This window comes from Canis lupus, chromosome 6, assembly GCF_003254725.2.
Source record: "Canis lupus dingo isolate Sandy chromosome 6, ASM325472v2, whole genome shotgun sequence".
Lineage (NCBI taxonomy): Eukaryota > Metazoa > Chordata > Mammalia > Carnivora > Canidae > Canis > Canis lupus.
The window spans coordinates 8,694,876-8,715,079 of record NC_064248.1 but is presented as its reverse complement, the minus strand read 5'-3'; the positions used below and the strand labels follow the sequence as shown (position 1 = coordinate 8,715,079).

The 20,204-nt window shown below is 55.5% G+C and overlaps 1 protein-coding gene across 1 annotated transcript; it reads right to left on the bottom strand.

Moving 5' to 3' along the window:
• Nucleotides 1–54: 54 nt before the first annotated feature.
• EPHB4 (EPH receptor B4) lies at nucleotides 55–18,065 on the bottom strand. The gene is made up of 17 exons (XM_025425975.3): nucleotides 17,553–18,065; nucleotides 14,715–14,785; nucleotides 14,229–14,516; nucleotides 12,878–13,274; nucleotides 10,978–11,133; nucleotides 10,457–10,789; nucleotides 10,042–10,166; nucleotides 9,510–9,675; nucleotides 8,326–8,428; nucleotides 8,042–8,106; nucleotides 7,815–7,928; nucleotides 7,475–7,722; nucleotides 3,734–3,949; nucleotides 3,279–3,428; nucleotides 2,686–2,879; nucleotides 2,328–2,483; nucleotides 55–1,143 (listed from the first exon to the last, which is right to left on the bottom strand). The coding sequence occupies exons 1-17, from the start codon at nucleotides 17,602–17,604 to the stop codon at nucleotides 1,014–1,016; spliced, it is 2,964 nt and encodes a 987-aa protein (XP_025281760.1). The 5' UTR covers nucleotides 17,605–18,065; the 3' UTR covers nucleotides 55–1,013.
• Between the last annotated feature and the right edge of the window lie 2,139 nt (nucleotides 18,066–20,204).

Sequence of the window (20,204 nt, the reverse complement as noted above, 5' to 3'; positions counted from 1 at the left end):
TCCTGCTCTCGGCAGAAACCTAGTCGGTCCCCCACTCCCAAATACCCCCAGGACTGCAAAGCTTCCCATTTTCTTTTATTTATACAAAAAAAAAAAAATGTTTTAAATATAATTTAAGAACCCCTCCAAGCACCGGTGTCTGTCTCTAGTTTCTACCACCACCTCCCCCCCCCAACTCCCCCTCATGGACACAGCGCGAGGGTACTTGGGGGCAGGAATGTGTCTGGGAGCTGTGGTGTGAGCAAGGCACTGTTCTGGAAACAGACACGATGAGTTCCTGTTTCACCCTGGGCAAAGGAGACAATAATGAAACAGGCCCCCCCAACACAGAAAGTTATGACAAAGACAGCAGAAAAACAAACAACAAAAAACAACAAAAAAGGAGTTGGGGCAGGAAAAATAAGACAGAAACAAAAAATAAAACAAAAACCTTCAATATGAAGGCAGCAGATGGGGGAGGGGGCATTTACAAGGGGAAACTGAGTTCGGGAAGACAGCAGCAAGGTTGGGACATCCAGGTCCAATGATTTGGTTCCTGGACCACGACGCCCCTTCCCGCCTCCCGCCACAGCGCGACGCGCTCCGCTCCCGAGCTCACAGGCTGGTCACCCTCTTCTCTTTGGTCTGCAGGGCAGTGCATTGGCCCTTCGTGGTGAGGGGGGCACGTGAGGCCCTAGCTGGGGATCAGAGGGAGGCTGCGGGAATCGTGCCTACCATCGGGGAAGCTGGCAGATTACAGGCGCTTCCTCTCTGGTCACACCCAGTCTCGAGAGACCAGCTTCCCGCCTGGGGGGCATGTGATTCCTACGCTCCTATGGCAGAATCCCCAAATCCTGCCTCTCAAAATTGCCAGCTCCCCACCCCCACGGGTTCAAAGTGCAATCCAACGGGGCCCAGGTATAGAGGCCCCTTGGGTCCCCATCCGACTCTGCCCCAGGAAGAAGGGGAGCTGTGTCCCCAAGCTGCAAGTGCCCGCCGCTCAGGAGCAGTGGGGCCAGGCAAGCAGGTGCAGGTCAGTACTGGGGGGCTGGTGCTCCCGACCCGCCTGGGGCTCCAGGCTTGGCCTGGGACTTCATGTGCTGGACGCTGGCCAGGATTTTCTTCTGGTGTCCCGCCAGAGTGACTCCAATTCGGAGCAGGTCCCTGGGGAAAAAGGGAGAGCTAGGTGAGGCCACAGGGCTCCCGGGGAGGCTCTTAGCTCCAGACACCACGCCCCGCCTCAGGACCGTCAGCCAATCAGAGGGCCAGCAGGGGAGGGTCACACGTCATTAGTTGCCAACAGGGGCGGGCAGTTTCCAGAGGCTTTAGGAGCAGGAGGCGGACAGTCCTTCTGCGCAGCCGCAGTGGAGGGTGGGGCTAGGTATCCGAGACTGGCTGGCCAGAGGTGGGAGGTCGGGGGGCTGACGCTTGGGGCTCCAGCAAGGATTAGGGAAAGGCAGAGAAATCAGTGAGGAGGAACGAATGAGAGAAAAGCGCACAAAATGAGGTTGGGGGAAGGGGCTGCACGGATTGCTCTAGAGGAGAAAGAAGTCAGAAGGAAAAGGCCTGAGAGAGGAAGAGCGGGTGGGGAGGAAGGGGCGGGTGGAGGGAAAACGAGCAGCAGCGGAGCAGCGGAGCAGCCGCCACCCGCCACCCCCCACCCCCATCCTGAGGCCTGGAGCCTGAGATAAGGGAAAAAGGCAACGGTGGGAAATGGAGAGTAAGGACCAGTGTCAGGGCGTTGCTGGAACAAGGGAGGGAGCAGGGGGCCCATGACCTACCCAGTGTGTGTGTGTGTGGGGAGGGGGGGAGGACAGAGGGGCACGCCCCTCTGGTTCCAGATTTCTGGTTCCAGATTTCTCTTCCTTCCATGTGTTATTCAAACCTGGGCTGAGAAGACAGCCTGGGCGGGACATGGGAAGGCAGAAAGGGAGAAAACCAGAAAGGCCAAAACACAGTGTTTGGGAGGCATTGGAACCATAAAACCATTTAACATTAAAGTTGGAAATGATCTCTGAAACCTAATCCAACCTTCTCCTTTTATGGGTGGGAAAACAGCCAGAGCTGACACTTTGTTAATGTGAGAGCAGAGTCTGGAATGTAGATAGATGCACAAAGATAGATACCCATGGCAGGACAGGAGCAGGATGGCCCAGGGGTGAGGTAGGCACTGCTGGCCCAGAAGATCCCCTGGGCTCTCAGCCCCCAGGGGCTGTTACTTTAGGGGTGCTCTCAATAACAGAATTGGCACCAGGAGGTGCCCTCAAAGGTTCCTGCTAAACTCGCCAGCCTGATTCTGGTCCCCAGGTACCCCTTAGACTGCTTGGCTTTCAACCACCATGACTTACTCAGCAGAGATCTGGCTGACCAGTTCGAAGGAGCCAAAGCCAGCAGCTGCAAAACTTTCTTCGTATCGTCCCATCTTGATGGCTCGAAGCCACTCACCCACGGAGCCAAAAGCTGAGTAGTGAGGCTGCCGCTGATCCAGGAGTGGGTGTGAGGCGCTGTAAGGCAAGGATGGAGAAGGGTGCAGTGAGTTCCCAGGCTACATCAAGGTGGGGACTTTGCACCCAGACTTGGAGCAGTGGACAGGGACAACCAACAAGCCCACATAACGCCAGAGGGCTGGATACCTCTGAAGGGGAAGGAGGGGTTCTCGAGTGATGGCAGAGTGCAGGAAGGAGGCCCACCCTCCGGGGTCCTCACCCGCCATTCTCCCTGGCCACAATTTTGAGACTGGCCGGGTTCCGGATCATCTTGTCAAGGGCGCTGACCACCTGGGGGAAGCGGGGCCGTGCATTCCGGTCCTTCTGCCAACAGTCCAGCATGAGCTGGTGCAGGGAAGTGGGGCAGTCTGGGGGCGGGGGCAGCCGGTAGTCCTGTTCAATGGCATTGATCACCTAGAATGACAGGTAGAAGCACTGGGTGAGGATCTCCCAGGGAGAACAAGGATGCCAAAGGACCCCCAGAAGGTGGTGACTTAGCAGATTGGGAGAAGTGCCATAGACCAGAGAATGGCAGATCCAGGGTCCTCCTGGCTGGGGTCAAAGCTGGCTGGGGGCTTGATGCCCCAGTGGCTCTTGGGCCATGATCTAGATTAGTAACTTCCCAACCCTGCCCTCCTCCTCCGTGTCCTGCTGTGACCAGATATGCTGTATGAAAGTCTTGGATACAGAAACAACTCTATTTTGTGCCTCAAGGACCCAACAGTGATGAGCTCTCTGGGGACCCCACTCCCTACCCCATATCCCCAGTGAGAGAACGTTCAGGAAAGCTTGGTGGGGCCATGGGACACTTACATCCTGATTGCTCATGTCCCAGTATGGCCGTTCTCCAAAGGACATGACCTCCCACATCACAATTCCGTAGCTCCACGCATCACTAGCAGATGTGAACTTCCGGAAGGCAATGGCCTCGGGGGCTGTCCATCGGATGGGAATCTTTCCACCCTAAAGATGGAAGAGGAAAAGGTGAGCTGAGGAACTTATTGGACCCAGGCATTCTACCCCCTGCCTTTGCCTTTTCCCCAGGTCTCCCTTCTCTCTGGAACTCAGACATGCAGCTCTTCAACTCTCTTCTTTTCCTGGACACTGGAAGTTGGGTTCCCTACCTAAGCTGACTGTCCTCTCCCTGGTCTGTGCCTATATCCTGTCCCTGAACTGGAACTACCAATCCCTCCGCCTCCCACCTTTCCAACCTTCCCTCCCCACCTGCGTCTAAGAACCCAGTTCATACTTGGGTCCCCTAGCCTCACCAGAGAGCTTGTATAGGTGGGATCAGAAGAGTTCTCCTCCAGGAACCGGGAAAGCCCAAAGTCAGACACCTTGCAGACAAGATTGCTGTTGACCAGGATGTTGCGGGCAGCCAGGTCTCGATGGACATAGCTCATTTCAGCAAGGTACCGCATGCCAGAGGCGATGCCCCGAAGCATGCCCACCAGCTGGATGACAGTGAACTGCCCATCATTGAGCTGGAGATCAGACAGGGGAGAGGGCAGTTAGGGCAGCTCACCTGCCATTACCCTGGATTTCCACCCCCTAAACCGTATCTGCCACTTGAAGACCCATCTCACACTCACCTGCAGGGCAGGCCTGCTGACTTCCCAGGTAAGTCCCCTGCTTTTCTCTTACCCTGAGCTCTCAGCTCTCACTGCACTAACCTGACACGACACTTAAGATTATAAGGAGGGGGGCAGCCCGGGTGGCTCAGTGGTTTAGTGCCACCTTTGGCCCGGGGCCTGATCCTGGAGACCCAGCATCAGGTCCTGCATTAGGCTCCCTGCATGGAGCTTGCTTCTCCCTCTGCCTGTGTCTCTGCTTCTCTCTCTCTCTCTCTGTCTCTCATGAATAAATAATAAATAAGTAAAATCTTAAAAAAAAAAAAAAGATTATAAGAAGGGGCTCCTGGGTGGCTCATCGGTTAAGCATGCTTCTTGATTTCGGCTCAGGTCATGATCTCAGGGTTGTGAGATCAAGCCCCTCATCCACACTCATCAGAGAGTCTGCCTAACGATTCTCTCTCCCTCTGCCTCTGCCCCTCCCCTCCACCTGGTCTTGCTCACACTTGCTCATGCTTTCTCTCTCTCCAAAGTAAATAAATAAATCTTAAAAAAGATTGTAAGGAGATTGCTTTAACATTTTCTTCTATTTAGTCTAGTACAGAGCTCTACGTCCAAGGCATACTCAACAAATGCTTTTGATCTAAGTTTGGAGTGTGCTCTGGGCAGTCTACAGGTGTAGATGCATTTGAACTGAACCAGAGCATTCTTGCACAGCCCTTTTAGACCAGCTGTATGTAGCTTGCGAGACACTGAGACAGCACCAAACCAAGACAGAAAGTTTGACCTTGACCTTTACAGAGTCTATTCTCACCAGATAAGCCAGCCAGCCAGTCACAGTGAAAGAATCCCATCTTCTTGGGGATCCCTGGGTGGCTCAGTGGTTTAGTACCTGCCTTCAGCCCAGGGCATAATCCTGGAGTCCCAGGATCAAGTCCCATATCGGGCTCCCTGCATGGAGCCTGCTTCTCCTTCTGCCTGTGTCTCTGCCTCTCTCTCTCTGTGTCTCTCATGAATAAATAAATAAAATCTTAAAAAAAAAAAAAAAAAAAAAAGAATCCCATCTTCTGGGTTCAGCAAGCATGCAGGGATCCTTGGCAGCCATAGTGCCAGGGTCAGAGTCCAAAACCTGAATTCTGAACCTGTCCTCCAAGCCTGCACTTTCTCCAGGCCTGGGATCTCACCTTGTGGAAACACCGCTGGCCAGATGCTCAGGCCAGATGCTCAGGCCAGACCCCGGAGTCTCTGTGATTCCTCTCTCCCTCACCTGCCACTTACAATCCATCAGGAGGTTTCTGTTGGACCTGCCTCCAAAACATGTCCCAAATCCAGCTACTTCTCCTCACCCAGCTGCAACCCTTACACCTCAAAGGACTGTAGGTGTAGGTCTCCTCACTGGCTCCTGGCTCTTGCTCCCTACCACCACCAAAAGGAGCTCCTAAAACCACCTCCCTCCAGCTGAAATCCCTCCAAAGCCTTCCCCTTGAACTTCTAATCAAATCCAAATTCCTTACTAAGGTCACGAGATTCATGTGGTCTGACCACCATGTACATGGAGATATACCTCTGCTCCTCTGCTTGGGTTAATTTCACTGGCCTTTCTGCCATTTTTAAAAAAGATTTATTTATTTATTTGCAGAGAGAACAAGTATGTGTATGAGCAGGGGGAAGGGTAGAGGGAGGACAAGCAGACTCCCCACTGCTCAGGGAGCCTGACTTGGAGCCTAATCCCAGGACCCCAAGATCATGATCTGAGCTAAAGTCAGATGTTTAACTGACTGAGCCACCTAGGCCTTTCTGCTTCTTGAATATGTCGGGTTCCTGCCCACTCTGGTTCCCCTAGTGTGCTTCTCCCTCCCATCCGCTCATGGTTGGCTCTTTCCCATCTACCCAAATATTATTTCTTTTTTTTTAAAGATTTTATTTATTTACTCATGAGAGACACACACAGAAAGAGAGGCAGAGACACAGGCAGAGGGAGAAGCAAGCTCCATGCAGGGAGCCTGATAGTGGGACTCGATCCTGGGTCTCCAGGATCATGCCCTGGGCTGAAGGCAGATGCTAAACCACTGAGCCACCTGGCTGCCCCCCAAATATCATTTCTTCTAAAATAGATCCCTTTCCCCTCCTGAGAACTGGACCTTTGTCTGATACCAATGGAACAGACTCTTATGTTGACAGTGGAAGGTCAGGCTGTTATCACAATACTCAGGGCCTGCCTTGGCAGCTCTCCTGGTAACAGCCAGGTAGCCTATCTCTGGTTGGGGTGTCATGCAGGATACACAGCATCCCTGATGTAGGCTGGCCATGGATATTTATTTTTGGACTTATTAGAACATTAGATATATCTTCCCTTAAAGGAACTAGAGAAACAAGCTAAATGACCCCCCCCCCCCACAAGAGGCTGATAAATCCAGAAGGTGAGACATTCAAGGGGATGAGGTCCAGCTTTTCAGCATGTCAGTATCACAATAAGGGACTGCCCTGGATTTGGAAGAGGCTAAAAAAAAAAAAAAAAAAAAAAAAAAAAATAGCCACCAGGTGCAATGTTTGATCGTGAACTGGATCCCAGTTTGGAGAAACCAGGAGAAGAGCTATGTGGGGGGACAGCTAGGGAAATGGGAATGTTAACTGGGTATTGGATGATCCCAAGGAAGCATCATAATTCTGTTAAATGTAATGCTATTTTGCTCTGTAGGAAGATGTTTTTGCTTTTTTAAAAAAGATGTAAAGTTAAAAAATAAAACAGTATTGAGTAAAACCTATTAAAGTGACAAAAATAAAATAAGCTCTTCCCCATCATCTCTAGTCACTTCTCCAAAATATGTTTTTTATTGTTTTTTTTTTTTCTTAAAGATTTTATTTATTTATTCATGACAGAGAGAGAGAGAGAGAGAGGCAGAGACACAGGCAGAGGGAGAAGCAGGCTCCATGCAGGGAGCCCGACGTGGGACTCGATCCCAGGTCTCCAAGATCAGGCCCTGGGTTGAAAGCAGCGCTAAACCGCTGAGCCACCAGGGCTGCCCTGTTTTTTAAAAGCTTGTTTGTCTCCACCACACTGTCAAGTGCAGAGATGTTCATGGCTTTATTCCCAAGACTTAGGACAATGGCTGAGGCACCAGATGGTGCTCAGGAAGTATTTGTCAAGAGGACAAATGACCACCCCTCCAAATCCCGGGTCTGCTGGCCCCACAGACAGGCCTTTTCCACTCAGATTCCACTTCTCAGATCCCTGTAATTCAGCCAGCCCCCAGAACACACTGAGAGACACAGGAAAGGCCAGTCCTGGGAACTCAAGCTGTCCTGGGAACTCCCTCCAGGGAGAACAAAGGGCATTGGGGGTATGATGTGCACCCTACCACCTGTCCTGGTTCTGAGCTCCTTGGCTGTGCTGGGGGAATATGGGAGGACGCGGGAGGCTAGGGGCCGGGGGCTTACCCGCAGGAAGGAGTCCAGAGCGCCATTCTCCATGAACTCGGTGAGGATCATGACAGGCACGCTGTTGGTGACCACGCCCTCCAGGCGGATGATGTTAGGATGCTCGAACTGGCCCATGATGGAGGCCTCACTCAGGAACTCCCGCCGCTGCCGCTCTGTGTAGCCCCCTTTCAGGGTCTTGATAGCCACACAGCTCTCTTTCTTCCCTGGGGCCTTGAGCCGCCCCCGGCACACCTCGCCAAACTCACCTTCAGAAAGGATGCCAAGAGTCAGCCCTGCTTCGCGCCCCCCACCATCCGACTCCCCAGCCCAGACCCTGGGTGTCCACCTTCCCTCTCACCTGCGCCGATCACCTCCTCAATCTTGACATAGGAAACGTCAATCTCTTTCGCAAATTCCCTCACAGCCTCATTGGGGTCTTCATAAGTGAAGGGGTCAATATAGACCTTAGTACCTGAGAAATCATGTGGGCTCCCATTAACTGAGAGGTAGCCTCCCCCTGCACTCAGATGCCCAGATTCCCACCTCTTGCCCCAGTCCCGTTTCCTTCAGGACAGGCCTACCCACCGTGCCCGATGAGGTACTGTCCATGCTTGTCCGAGTACTCAGCTTCTCTCCCGTTGCTCTGCTTCCTGTGGCCGACGGGAAAGAAACGGTAAATGGACTCAACACATCTCGAGTTCCCAGAGGGACAGGATGGGCACAGGAGGAGCGGGGGCGGGGGGGTCAGAAAAGCTTCCAAGGGGAAAGAAGTATTCTGAGGGCACGGAGGGAGGCTTCCCTGGAGCAAGAGGGTAGTTGGTCATCTACATGGGCCTCCCCACGGGCCTCCAGGTGCCCAGAGTCCTTACCTGAGGCAGAGAACAGCAATGACAATGACCACCAGGACCAGCACCACACCCACGACAGCTGTGCCCGCGATCAGGGCCAGCTGCTCCCGCCAGCTCTCGTTCTCTGGGACAGAAAAACCCGCGATCAGAAGCTGACGGCCCCCAGGGACCCTGCAACCAGCTGCAAGGCTTGAGGTATGTTCTCCTGAGACCAAATTGCTTTCCAGCAGCGTGGGCACCTCCGCAAGGAAGTTTCCCAGCCTTGTTACAGCCAAAGCAGGCTTGATTTTGTTCAGTTATAAATAGTGGTGACCACAGAAGGTCCCAGAAGCTAAAAATGAAAAGGTCCATAACCAAAATGTGGAAGTAACTCAGATGTCCGTCAACAGATGAAATGGACAAATGGACAAATAAAACAGGCTATCGCTATACCATGGAATATCTTCCAGCCATAAAAAGCGCTATACACCCCAAACGTGGACGAACCTGGCACATGTTGTGCCCAGTGAAGGAAGAAGCTGCAGTGTAGGACTCCATTTGTATGAAATGCCCAGAAGAGGCAAATCCATAAACACAGAAGGTAAATTTGTGTTTGCCAGGGGTGCGGGTGATTGAGGGAGTATCTTTCCTTGGATGCTGTGATATCCTAAAATTAATTGTGGCAATGGTCACACAACTCTCGACATATGAAAAGCCACTCTAAATGGGTGAATTAATTGTATGGTATGTGAATCGTGCCTCAAACCGTTCAAAGATTTGAAAGTCTCTCAGCCAACAAGCATTATAATGAATCAGTGTCATTCCGGGCTTCCCACATGGAGCCTGCTTCTCCCTCTGCCTGTGTCTCTGCCTCTCTCTCAGTGTGTCTCTTGTGAATAAATAAATAAAATCTTAAAAAAAAAATAGGTGTCATCCTTTGGAGGCTGTGAGAGAGACCTCGTGCTATTTCCAATCTGGGGAGGCAGGGTGGGGCTTAAGGGTCAGGCTTTGGCAGAGAGTCACGCAGCTGGAAAGCCACTGGGCAGGTCTTCCCTCCATGCTGCTGGTTTGGTTTCTGCAGCCTATGCTCCCCTCCGCAGGCCAAAATGCCTCAGGGCTGACGGAGCACGGGAATGTGACTTCAGGGGTCCTTCGAGGGCACAGGCAAGGCCCCCTATGCGATGGAGGGGCAGTACCCTGGCCGACGCCCTGGTCCCGGGGCTCACCGTCCAGCTGGGTCTGGCTGTGGTGCTCCTGGCCAAAGGGCCCGTAGCCGGCTTCAGAGCGTGCCCGCACCTGGACCAGGTAGCTGGCTCCCCGTTTCAGCCCCCGCAGCTCTGCCCGGTTTTCCGACGTCTTCAGGAACCGCACGCTGCTGGGGCCCTCTGTGCCCTGTCCCAGAGGGGGAAGGGTTGGCCGTAAGCCAGGGCTCTCTGGTTTCCATTGCTCTTCCTACCTCTCCCCCTCCCAGACCCTGTGTCCCCGTCTCTGCATCGTGGTTCTGCTATGTGGCAAGTGTTTGGCTTTCGTTATAGCATTTAATCCTCACAGCAATTCTGTGGGGTCGTTATTATTACTACAACTGTTTTACATTGGGGATGTTGGACTCAGGGAGGCCAAGGGGGCTGGCCCAACGTCACACAGCTAGTACTCAGCACAGCTGAAATTCAAACACTTCTCAGATCCCTGTAATTCAGCCAGCCCCCAGAACACATCCCACGGCCCACCCCAAACCCTAGGGGCAAGTCCGGGTCTCACCTTCTCATGATACTTGACCTCATAGTCCAGCACAGCTCCGCTGGGGGCCCGGGGAACAGCCCAGGCCAGGCTCAAGCTGCTGGGCGATGACCGTGTCACCCGGATGTCGGACACTGGGGGTGGTACTGTGAGGGAGACGACCCATTAGGGTATTTGCACACGGCAAGTCTGTCTTTTAACTTTCCCAGCTCTGCCTCTGCTGGCTACACTTGTCTCAGATCTCCAGCTGCTTCAAGGGCTCCCGTGACTCTCTGCCCCGTCCTGAAGTCTGCACCTCTTTTTACTCTTCTGCCTGCCTCTCACCCTGCAAGTCCTGACGCTCCATGCTTCCTAGCGACCCCACTGTCCTGCCCCTGCCTTTTTCCCTTCAGGCCATCTGCATCCCTCCCAGCTGACCACCGGCTCCCCATCTCACCCTCACGGTCAGTGGTGACATTCACAGCCTCAAATGGGACAGGTCCAGTGGCCAGAGAGGACACCCCGTTCAAGGCGGTGACCTCGAAGGTGTAGGTGAAATCTGGACGCAGCCCACGAACTGCCACCCAGGGTTCCACAAGGTCCCGGGGGCCAGGGTCAAAAGTCAGGTCTCCTCCGCAGGGTGTACAGGACCCCCCAGGGCGGCACTCCCGGCAGCGCAGAGCATAGGTGAGATCCTCTCGGCCCCCGGACTCCAGGGGGGCGCTCCACTCCAGGCGCAGGGAGGAGCCATTCAGGCGGGGAACCACACTTCTGGGAGCAGAGGGTGGCGCTGCGGGACACCAGGGAGGCAGAGGCTGACTCAAGCGTCAGGGAAGCACCTCGAGGTACACAGGTATCCTCACTGGCTTCTTATCTTGGCTGGGCATCAGCAGGCCAGGGCCAATAGGAGGAAGGCTGGGGAAGCTGGGGGCTATGGTAGGTATCCACCCGCCACCTCAGGGGTCACTGGTCACTTACTGGTACAGGGTGCTCCCCGGAAATCTGTGCGGGCCCTGAAGTACCCAATGCGGCACTGGCACATGGGTGAGCCGATGGTGTTGGAGTGGCTGTTGGCTGGACACGGCTGACAGGACCCCTCCCCGGACAAGGGCTTGAAGGTGCCTTGGGCACAGGCTGAAAGAGAGACAATGATTACCGAAAACATTCAGCTGCTCTTAAGGGTGCAGGGAGTGCAAAGTGGGGTACAGGGAGGGAAGAACTCAAAAACCTAACATCTAAGAGAAGAAGGAGACTCTCCCTACAAATCAGGGATTTGAAGCTTTGTTGACCTCAACACTACCACCCGGCCACTGCCACACCCTGTGGCTGCCAGGTGAAACCAAGAGGCCTCTGCTCAGAACTATGTTTTTAAATGCACACCACAGGGGTACCTGGGTGGCTCAGTCAGTTGAGCATCTTGACTTCAGCTCAGGTCATGATCTTGGGGTCCTGGTATCGAGCAAGGAGCCTGTTTCTCCTTCTACCCTGCCCCTCCCCCTGCTTGTGCACACATGCTCTCTCTCTCTCTCATATAAATAAATAGAGTATTCAAAAAAGGGATGCCTGGGTGGCCCGGCGGTTAAACATCTGCCTTCGTTGAGTGTCTGCCTTCGGCTCAGGGCACGATTCTGGGTCTGGGGATCGAGTCCCCCATTGGGCTCCCTGCAGAAAGCCTGCTTCTCCCTCTGTGTCTCTGTGTCTTTCATGAATAAATAAATAAAATCTTAAAAAAAAACATTCAAAAGATAAAATAAATGCACACCACAAAACACAGAGGATCACAAAGGAAACCAAGTGAATTGAAATGCAATGACCAGGGGCAGCCTGGGTAGCTCAGCAGTTTAGTGCCGCCTTCAGCTCAGGGCGTGATCCTGGACACCCGGGATCAAGTCCCACGTCGGGTTCCCTGCATGGATCCTGCTTCTCCCTCTGCCTGTCTCTGCCTCTCTCTCTGTGTGTCTCTCATGAATAAATAAATAAAATCTTAAAAAAAAAAAAAAGAAATGCAATGACCCAAAACATGAAGAAAACAAGTTCGTGCCTTAAGAATACAGTGTTTGTTTATTTACAAGATACAGCAGCCCCTGTAATCCTAAAGTCATGATAAGCAAAAAAATGGCATTTGGACATTCTTGCCTAATTTTTAACAGGCTGAGAAAACAGCCATGATTGGAAGGATGTGCAAGTCTCAGTCCTACTGTGAACCGTTGGCCTCTATCACTGTCATTCCACATGCAAGGCCAATTTCAGGTGGAGGCGAGTGACAATTAGGTCATTTTTTTTCTCTACCCAAGTTCCTAGATCCCTTACTTTCTATCTACAAAACCCAGGTTCTGAATGCCTGCTCTAAAGGAACAGCTAAGCGAGAATTCAGTATCAGTAAGTTAGAGGAAACCCATAATGTTGGGCAGCCTGGGTGGCTCAGCGGTTTAGCACTGCTTTCAGCCCAGGGCCTGATCCTGAAAACCCAGGATCGAGTGCCACGTCAGGCTCCTGCATGGAGCCTGCTTCTCCCTCTGCCTCTCTCTCTCTCTTTGTCTCTCATGAATAAATAAATAAAATCTTAAAAAAAAAAAAAAAGAAACCCATAATGAGCAAGAAATAGAGACTATAGATGCCTTTGCCCTCAAAGTCCAACAAGGTCCCCCCATGCTGAGGACACCCTTGCATCCCTCATACAGAAAGATGTGAAACATAATGAGGAGAAAGAGGGTGGAAGAGCTCAGACCTATGCTGGGGCTCTGAAACGGGACCTCTGAGTGCCCTTGAGAATGAACAATGTTCAAAATGGAAATTCGATTGAATCCAAGAGTGAGGGTACAGGACCCTCCCCACACGGATGTGCGGCAAGCTTTACGGAAAGGACACCAGCCCTTACCTCGGCACCTGGTATTCCCCTCTGCGGCCTCGAAGCCAGCAGCACAGCTGCAGCCCGTGACCGGCTGCTCAGCCCACTGGCCATCCTCCCGGCAGTAGAGGCTGGGGCTGGGGCCAGGAGTGGGGACGGCGTCGGCCACACAGCTCCCTGCCACAGGCACCACAAGCTCCCGAGGCACCGTCTCCGGGAAGTATGTGAGGTTCACAGTCAGTTGGGAGCACTTCTTATAGAAGAGGTGCAGGGAGAGCAGGGCCATGCAGGCACCCTGGTCCTGGAAGGCCAGGTAGAAGCCAGCCTTGGTGAGTGGGCCCAGACGCAGTGTCTTGATGTTCACCTTCCCTGTTGCCTCAGCCCCAGGGCGCTTCCGGGTCAGGTGCTCAGCAGCCACGGTGTCCACCTGCCAGGTGAGGAAAGAGACTCATTGCAGCTGTCCTCCACTCCCCAAAGACCTGGCAGGTAGGCTATTCTCGTCTTCCCAGCTCACCCTGTCCCTGATCACCTCAGTTCCTGTTCCAGAGCCATTTTGCTACCTTTCCCAGCATGACCTAACATTACCCATTGACGCTTACTGAGGTCCTATGATGTGTCCAGCCTCCATCCTGTACTCCCTTTCTGTTCACTCATCCTGCAGACATTTATCAACACCTACTCCGAGCCGGGCCCTGGGCTTGGAGCCAAGGAAACCAAAATGAAGGTAATAGGTGTTAAAAGCATGATAAGATCTATGACAGGTGGGACGCCTGGGTGGCTCAGCAGTTAAGCATCTGCCTTTGGCTCAGGGTGTGCTCCTGGAGCCCCGGGATCGAGTCCCACATCGGGCTCCCTGCATGGAGCCTGCTTCTCCCTCTGCCTGTGTCTCTGCCTCTGTGTGTGTGTGTGTGTGTGTGTGTGTGTGTGTGTGTCTCCCATGAATAAATAAATAAAATCTTTGAAAAGGAAAAAAAAAAAGATCTATGACAGGTAAAGTGCCTATGACAGGGCAGGCACCACAGCAGAGGCATCCCAGGGGAGCTGAAGCTTCTGAGACAAGTAGGAATTGGGTAGAAAGAACAGAAAGGAGGCATTTCGGGGTGAGGCATCAGCAGATGCATAGAATGTCTCTTCATGAAAGGCAACGTGTACTCGGAGAATGTGGGACGTGGCAGAGGGTGGCCTCGACAACCTCCCTGGGGTTGGGGGCCAGGGTGGCAGCTCAACCCCACATAGTAGACCACGTTCTTCCCTCCCCGGACTGGAGCCTCCTGCTTCCAGGCCCCAGTGTCCCGGCCCAGGACCCTGGAAGCTCACCTGAGACTACTGACCCAGCCCAGCCCCATGCTGGCCCACAGCTGCACCCCATGCACCCATGTACCTTGATATAGGGGTTCTCCATCCAGGCTGGTGTGAAGGCTGTGGCCGTGTCAGCATCACTCTCGAAGTAGAAGACGGTGAAGGTCTCCTTGCAGGAGCGGCCAGCCCGCGTCAGGGAGAGGCACTCAAGCATGGTGAAGCGGAGTGTGGCGTACACGTGGACAGCTCCACGGCGCGGGACCCAGCCAGTGCGCAGCCAGTGGGCCAGACCTGGTGCCCGTTGCACATCACACACCTCGTAGGTCCGAACGCTGTGCTGCTCCTCATCCAGGCCGCTCAGCTCCTCCCACTGTGGGGAGCAGGGGGTCAGTTTATGGAGGGGAGGTCCGTGGGAGGTTGGCTGTGCTAGACGGAGGGGACCTCTGAGAGCAAAAGGGCTCAGAGAACATCTGTTCCAGCTGATGGCATGCACAGTGGGCCAGCATGGACACTCCTTGTCCCTCCTCCCTCGTCCCTCCAAGTCCCAGCCCCTGGACCCAGCTGTTACCTGCCCATCCACCTGAGGGAACGTGACCCACTTCAGATCGGCAGTTTCCAACTTTGTGTTCAATAGGGTCTCTAAGACAGACAGACAAATGAACAGATGGACAGTCAGCACTGGAGGAGAGACGCTGGGAAGACTAAATCCCTGGGAACTGCCTGAGACAGGTGGGTCCTCTTGGCTCCAAGCTGGTGCAACTGGGGCCAGGTGAGTGGAGAGAGGAACAGGGGAGCAAGCCCTGCCCTCCGCTGCTCCCCCTTCTCAGCTTTTTTTCTGAGTGCCAACCCCACCTCTAACAGCTGGCAGGCACCCAGCTACCCTCTCAGGACTCCGAGATCTAGGCCTCTGAGAACTGCTGGTCCCTGAGAAGAGGAGAAGCTCCAAGCAAGCTCAGGCAGGGTTGAACTAGACCCTGGACCTGGCATGACCTGAGAAGGGCAAAGACCTGTAGGCACAGGGATAACCCTCCTTACAGGGCCAGCCTCGTGGCCAACCCATGGTCCCTTCCCTATATTCAAAAGTAGCTGCCTCCTTCCCCCCAACTCCACCCCTCTTTTCTGGGCCCACACCCCCTTTTTGGACCAAACCCTCCAGGCCTTCAGATCCTGGAGGGTGGTACTGAGCTCATAAGGTCCAGCCCTACTCCCCCACGCCCCTCCCCCCCCCTGCTCCGCCCCCCCAAGAGCTCACTGCTGTCAGAGGAGGAAGTGCTGGAGGCCAGGACGCTTGGGTTCCCGCCCTGGCCCCTGCCTGCAGAGGCCTCACATCTGGATTTAGTTATGAGAAGGAGAAAGGGAGGAGATTTTAGGGGTGTATGGAGGGGTGAACACACCTGGCTCGGCCTGGGTCTCGTGGGAGGGGTGTAGGGGGGAGGGAGGGTGGGGCTCTGGCGGAAAGGGGGGATTAGGAGAAACATCACAGGCCCTGGCAGTGCAGGGTGGAGGGAGGGCAGGGGAATCCCCAGGGAGGCCCATGCCATGTGGGGGACCCCCAGCAGATCCAGCAGCACACCTGGGAGCAGGTCCTCCCCACGTTCCTCCCCCCTCAGGCTCCTGCTCCGTGGGGGCTGCGGGAGAGGAGGGAAGGGAAGGTGGGTGGGTGGGGCAGGCAGCCTCCTCCCAGGGACCAAATGATGTCCACCGGAGGGCAAGGGGTCAGGCAGGACCCCCAGCCAGCCTGAGATGAGGCCTGGGTCCCCCGGACGGGGTGGTGGCAGGAGCCAGCCCAGCACGCTGGGGACAGGATGCCCGGGTTCTGGGAAGGGGTGGCTAGAGGCTGCCGTCTCCACCCTCCATTGTTCCAGCCAGGATAGTGTTTTCCTGTCTCCAATTTACACACTGTCTGTTTCAGGGCTGTCCTCAAGCTCTGAGAGCCTCACTTTCTCTCCTCCTATCTCCGGCTCAGAGAGCCTGGTCTGATCTGTCACTTGTCCTGCCTCTCACCTCTCTCCCCCGCCCTCTGTCCACCTCCCTTTCAGAGTGTCGCTGTCCCTTCTCTGTTTTCTATCTCCCGCCTTCCACCTCCATGGGGGCACGTGGCCCCAGGCAGGTGACTTAACGCCTCGTTAAGCCTCAGTTTCCCCATCTGTAAAATGGGGGCAACAGTCCCTCTCCCACTGCCAAGCTGTTAGGAAGGTGAAGAAAATGTAATGGGCTTAGCACTGGCCTCGGGCTTGGGATGCACTTAAGTGTCAGCATGGAAGCATTTGCCTTTCTCCTTCGCCTTATTTTCCTCTTTTCACCACACTTTGCCCTGGGGAGCTTGGGGGGGGGGGCTCTCCCTACTTTGCCTTCCTTCTTCCCTTCTTTCTCAGAACTGGGCAAGGGTCCCCTCTCCCCGTCTCCAGCCTTTGATCCTCGGCCCAGAGCAGCACAGCCCAGGCTGGGGGAGATGGGTTTCTAACTGCTTTTGATTCCTCCTCCTCAGCAGACCCCCACGACCACCACCCCCCCCAGACCCCTTTGATTCTAGGCAGTGAAGGGGGGAAGGAGGCAGCTCACTGAAAAGGAGATTAGGGCCTTATGAGAAGGTTTACAGGGCTCTTGGCTCCCCCTCCAGGGGGTGAGGGGAGGGAAGAGACTTACAGGGGAAGAAACATTTGGGGTGCGGGGGAGGGTATACAGAAAAATCAGAAATTTAGAGAGATTGGCAGTTAGGCTAAGTTCAGGTGCCATGGGAACTGTGAAGGTCAGTTTCTGCTGGCCTGTAGGGGTGCAGAAAGGGACTCGGGCAGGACTGGTGCCGGGCTGGGGTCTAGACAGCATTTAAAGGGCCAGGGTGCAGCCTGGGGAAACCAGGGAGGGGGGCCTCATTGCAGCAGAGACAGTGGCTCTGGGAGAAATCCCGGCGTTTGGAGAGTGAGTGCAGACGGTGGCCGTCCAGCCAGAGGCAGGAGAACTGCAGGATCAAGGTGTGAACGCTGAGGAATAGGGGGTGGGGGCAGTTTTCTGGCCTAGCACAAAGTTCTGCCTTGTCTGCAGCAGATCCCAAAAACGTTGCCTCATGTTTGGCAAAAGTGGGAAAAGGGACAGAAACTTTGGAAGATACTGGAGTAGGGGAGAAAGGAAAGGCTGCAAAAGGCGTGCGGAATCAGGGTGAAGAGTCTGGGAAGCTGGGGCAGAGGCACGTCCCGGGACGGAGCTCCACTTCTTCTCTTTCCCAAACAAAAGAAACCTCCACTCCCCGCTGGGCCGCCTCCTCCCCGCCCCCCGCCCGGTCCAGCACTATTGGTCCGAAGTGTTCGGGGTTGGGGTACCGGGGTAAGAGCAGAGTGGCCAGCCCCTTCACTCCGAGGCCCAACTTTGGGGGCCCCTGGAGTGCCGGGGTGCCCCCTGGGAAACTCACCTTCCAAAGCCGCGGCGAGCGAAGCCCAGCAAAGCAGAGCCCGGAGCTCCATGGCGCCGGCTCTCTCGGGTTGGATCCGATCCGAGCTTGGGGGGCACTAGCCCCCCCAGGTCTGGACCCCCCCCGAGAGTGCAGACACCAACTCCCCGCGTGGGACTCCCAGTCGGGGCCCTCAACGCGGGCCCATGCGGGCGCTCCCGGCACCGGCGCCCAGGTGTGGCCCCGCGTCCCCGCCGCGCGCGCGGGCGGGCGGGGGGCGTCTTCGCACTGGCTGCTCGCAGCGGACGCAGAGCGGGACGTGCCTGGAGTCTGGGTCCCTCCGGGGCCTCGGGGTCCCGCCCCGGCTGGCTGGGGGTGGGCCGGCCGCTCGCGGTCTCCCCCCCTCCCAGGAGTGGTGCTGCTCGCGCCGCCGGGCCGAGGGCGCTCCGCGCCGGCCAGGAGGATGGGAGCCGAGCGGGGACGGAGCGGGAGGGAGGGAGACTGCGGCGCGGGGCCGGCGGGCCGGGGCTGGGCCGGGTTGGGACTGGGCCGGGCGGCGCCTGGCCGGGGAGGGAGGGGCGCGGGGGGCGGGGGAGCTCCCTCCTCCCGCAGCCGGGGCTCGGCGTGGGGGCCGGGGCGCGCTGATTGGAGCGCGCGCTGCTGAATAATTCATGAGGGAAGCGGAGCGGGGCGCCGAGCGGAGCAGGTCGGGAAGTTGGGAGAAAGTTTGGAGAAGGGGGAGGGGCGGCGGGCGCGGAGCCCGGGGACCGCCCAGACGTGCACCGCGGCCGTGCGCCGTGACGGGGACCGCGCGTGTCGGGGCCGGGGCCCGGGGACCCCCGGGGCAGGTCCGGGCCCAGCACGCGGCAGGCAGCCGAGAAGCACATCCAGCAGCCCTGGGGGCCTCCCGGACGTGCACGCAAATGTACACCGCACGCTCGAAGCCCGCTCCAACCTTCCTGCGGACTTCGGATTCGACTTCTGGATGCGCCCAACGCCACCCTTGACGCAGGGGACCACGTTTGGGGGAAGCTTTTGAGGATGGAGGGTGGCGCATCGGGCCTCCAGGCAGCGACCCTAGCTTAGATGATCCTGGAGCGAACGTCACACAGTCATTCATCAAACACTAGGTATTGAGGACCCACTGTGCGCGCAACCTAGCGCAGGAAAATGTGGGAAGTGGGGCAACTGGTTTGAGATGGGGAGGACTATAGAGAAAAGCGAAACAGGAGTAAATAAAAGGTAGGTGGGACCGAGAGAGTAAAAGGTCTGGATGGCTTCCCAAATCACCGTCTTCACTCTCACTAGGAGATCTCCTGGTCGCCCGCAGCTCTGACCCCTGGGGCTGGGCCGGGGCTGCTGCTGTCTTTCCCGAGGCTGTTTCCTGTCTGGCTCCTGGGGGCCCTCGGGATGTCTGGGAGGGCTCTTCCTCTCATGGCCGCCACCGCCCCCCCACGCTATCCTATCAGTTAGGGAGGGTCCGGGGAAAGCAGTGCTACTCCCACCAGCCCCCTTCTACGTCAGCGCGCCTATGGTGTGGGTAGTGGGATGGATGGGGTCGCTGCGGGATCCCGCCAGTGCAGAGCTGGAAGGAAAGGGATTATATTCAGAAATTTAAAGGAGACAGAGTCGGGAGTTCCTGAGGAGCACAGAGAGGGAAGGAGGAATCCTTGATGCTCCAAGGAGGTTGGGGAAGGTAGTGGGGGGTGGAATGCCAAGCCCTCTAACCCCCCAGAGAGCACAGCCAGGCTTGCAGTGACCTCTTGTCCCAGCGCACTTATCTCCCTGCCACAAGTGGTGCTCCCCACACCCCTGCCTTTCCTCGCTGCCTGTCTGGGTCCTGCTCCGGGGTGGGGGGTCACAGAGGGCAGGAAACAGCCGGCTTGGCTGGAGCCAGGCAGACCAGGCCACACTGGGAATCCCCTCCTCCCTCCCTGATTCAAGCCCTGTCTCCCTTCTCTTATTCAGCTTCTCCTCCAGGTTGTCCATCTCCTCGCTCAGAACAGGAACACACACACACACAGAGGCACACACACTTGTCCTCACTGTGCACTCAGATTCTTTCCTTTAAAAATTATGTCTCTATCTCCCCCTGGGCTCTATGCTCAACCTCCTTTGGCCCTTGATTGCTTGAATTGTCTCATTTGATGGGAGATGCAGTTCATCCTTATGGGGTTGTGGAGGGTGGTGCATGACTGGGATGGTAGAGAGAGACCCCCCAGGTGCACAGAGAAATGAGGCAGGGGGGAATGAGGGCTGATGACACAGTGGTGCAGGGGTGTAACAGCTCACTGCAGATTGGAACCCTGTATCTCTGAGAACAAGGACTCTCAGCTAGAGGGAAGAGGACAACTTTGGTAAGAAAATATCCAGTGGATCCTGTGTAATAGGGTCCTCAGCCCCCACCTCCCAGCGTATAATCCAGTTCCTAAAATCTGATGCGTATGTATACCAATCAACAAAAGAATAAATAAATGGGATGCTTGACTGGCTTAGATTCTTGATCTGGAAGTCATGTGTTCAAGCCCCATGTCGGGTGTGGAGATTACTTAAATAATAAAAAAATAAAAAAGATTTTTAAAAATATTTTATTTATTCATGAGAGACACACAGAGACACAGGCACAGGAAGAAGCAGGCTCCATGCAGGGTGCCCAATGCGGGACTCAATCCT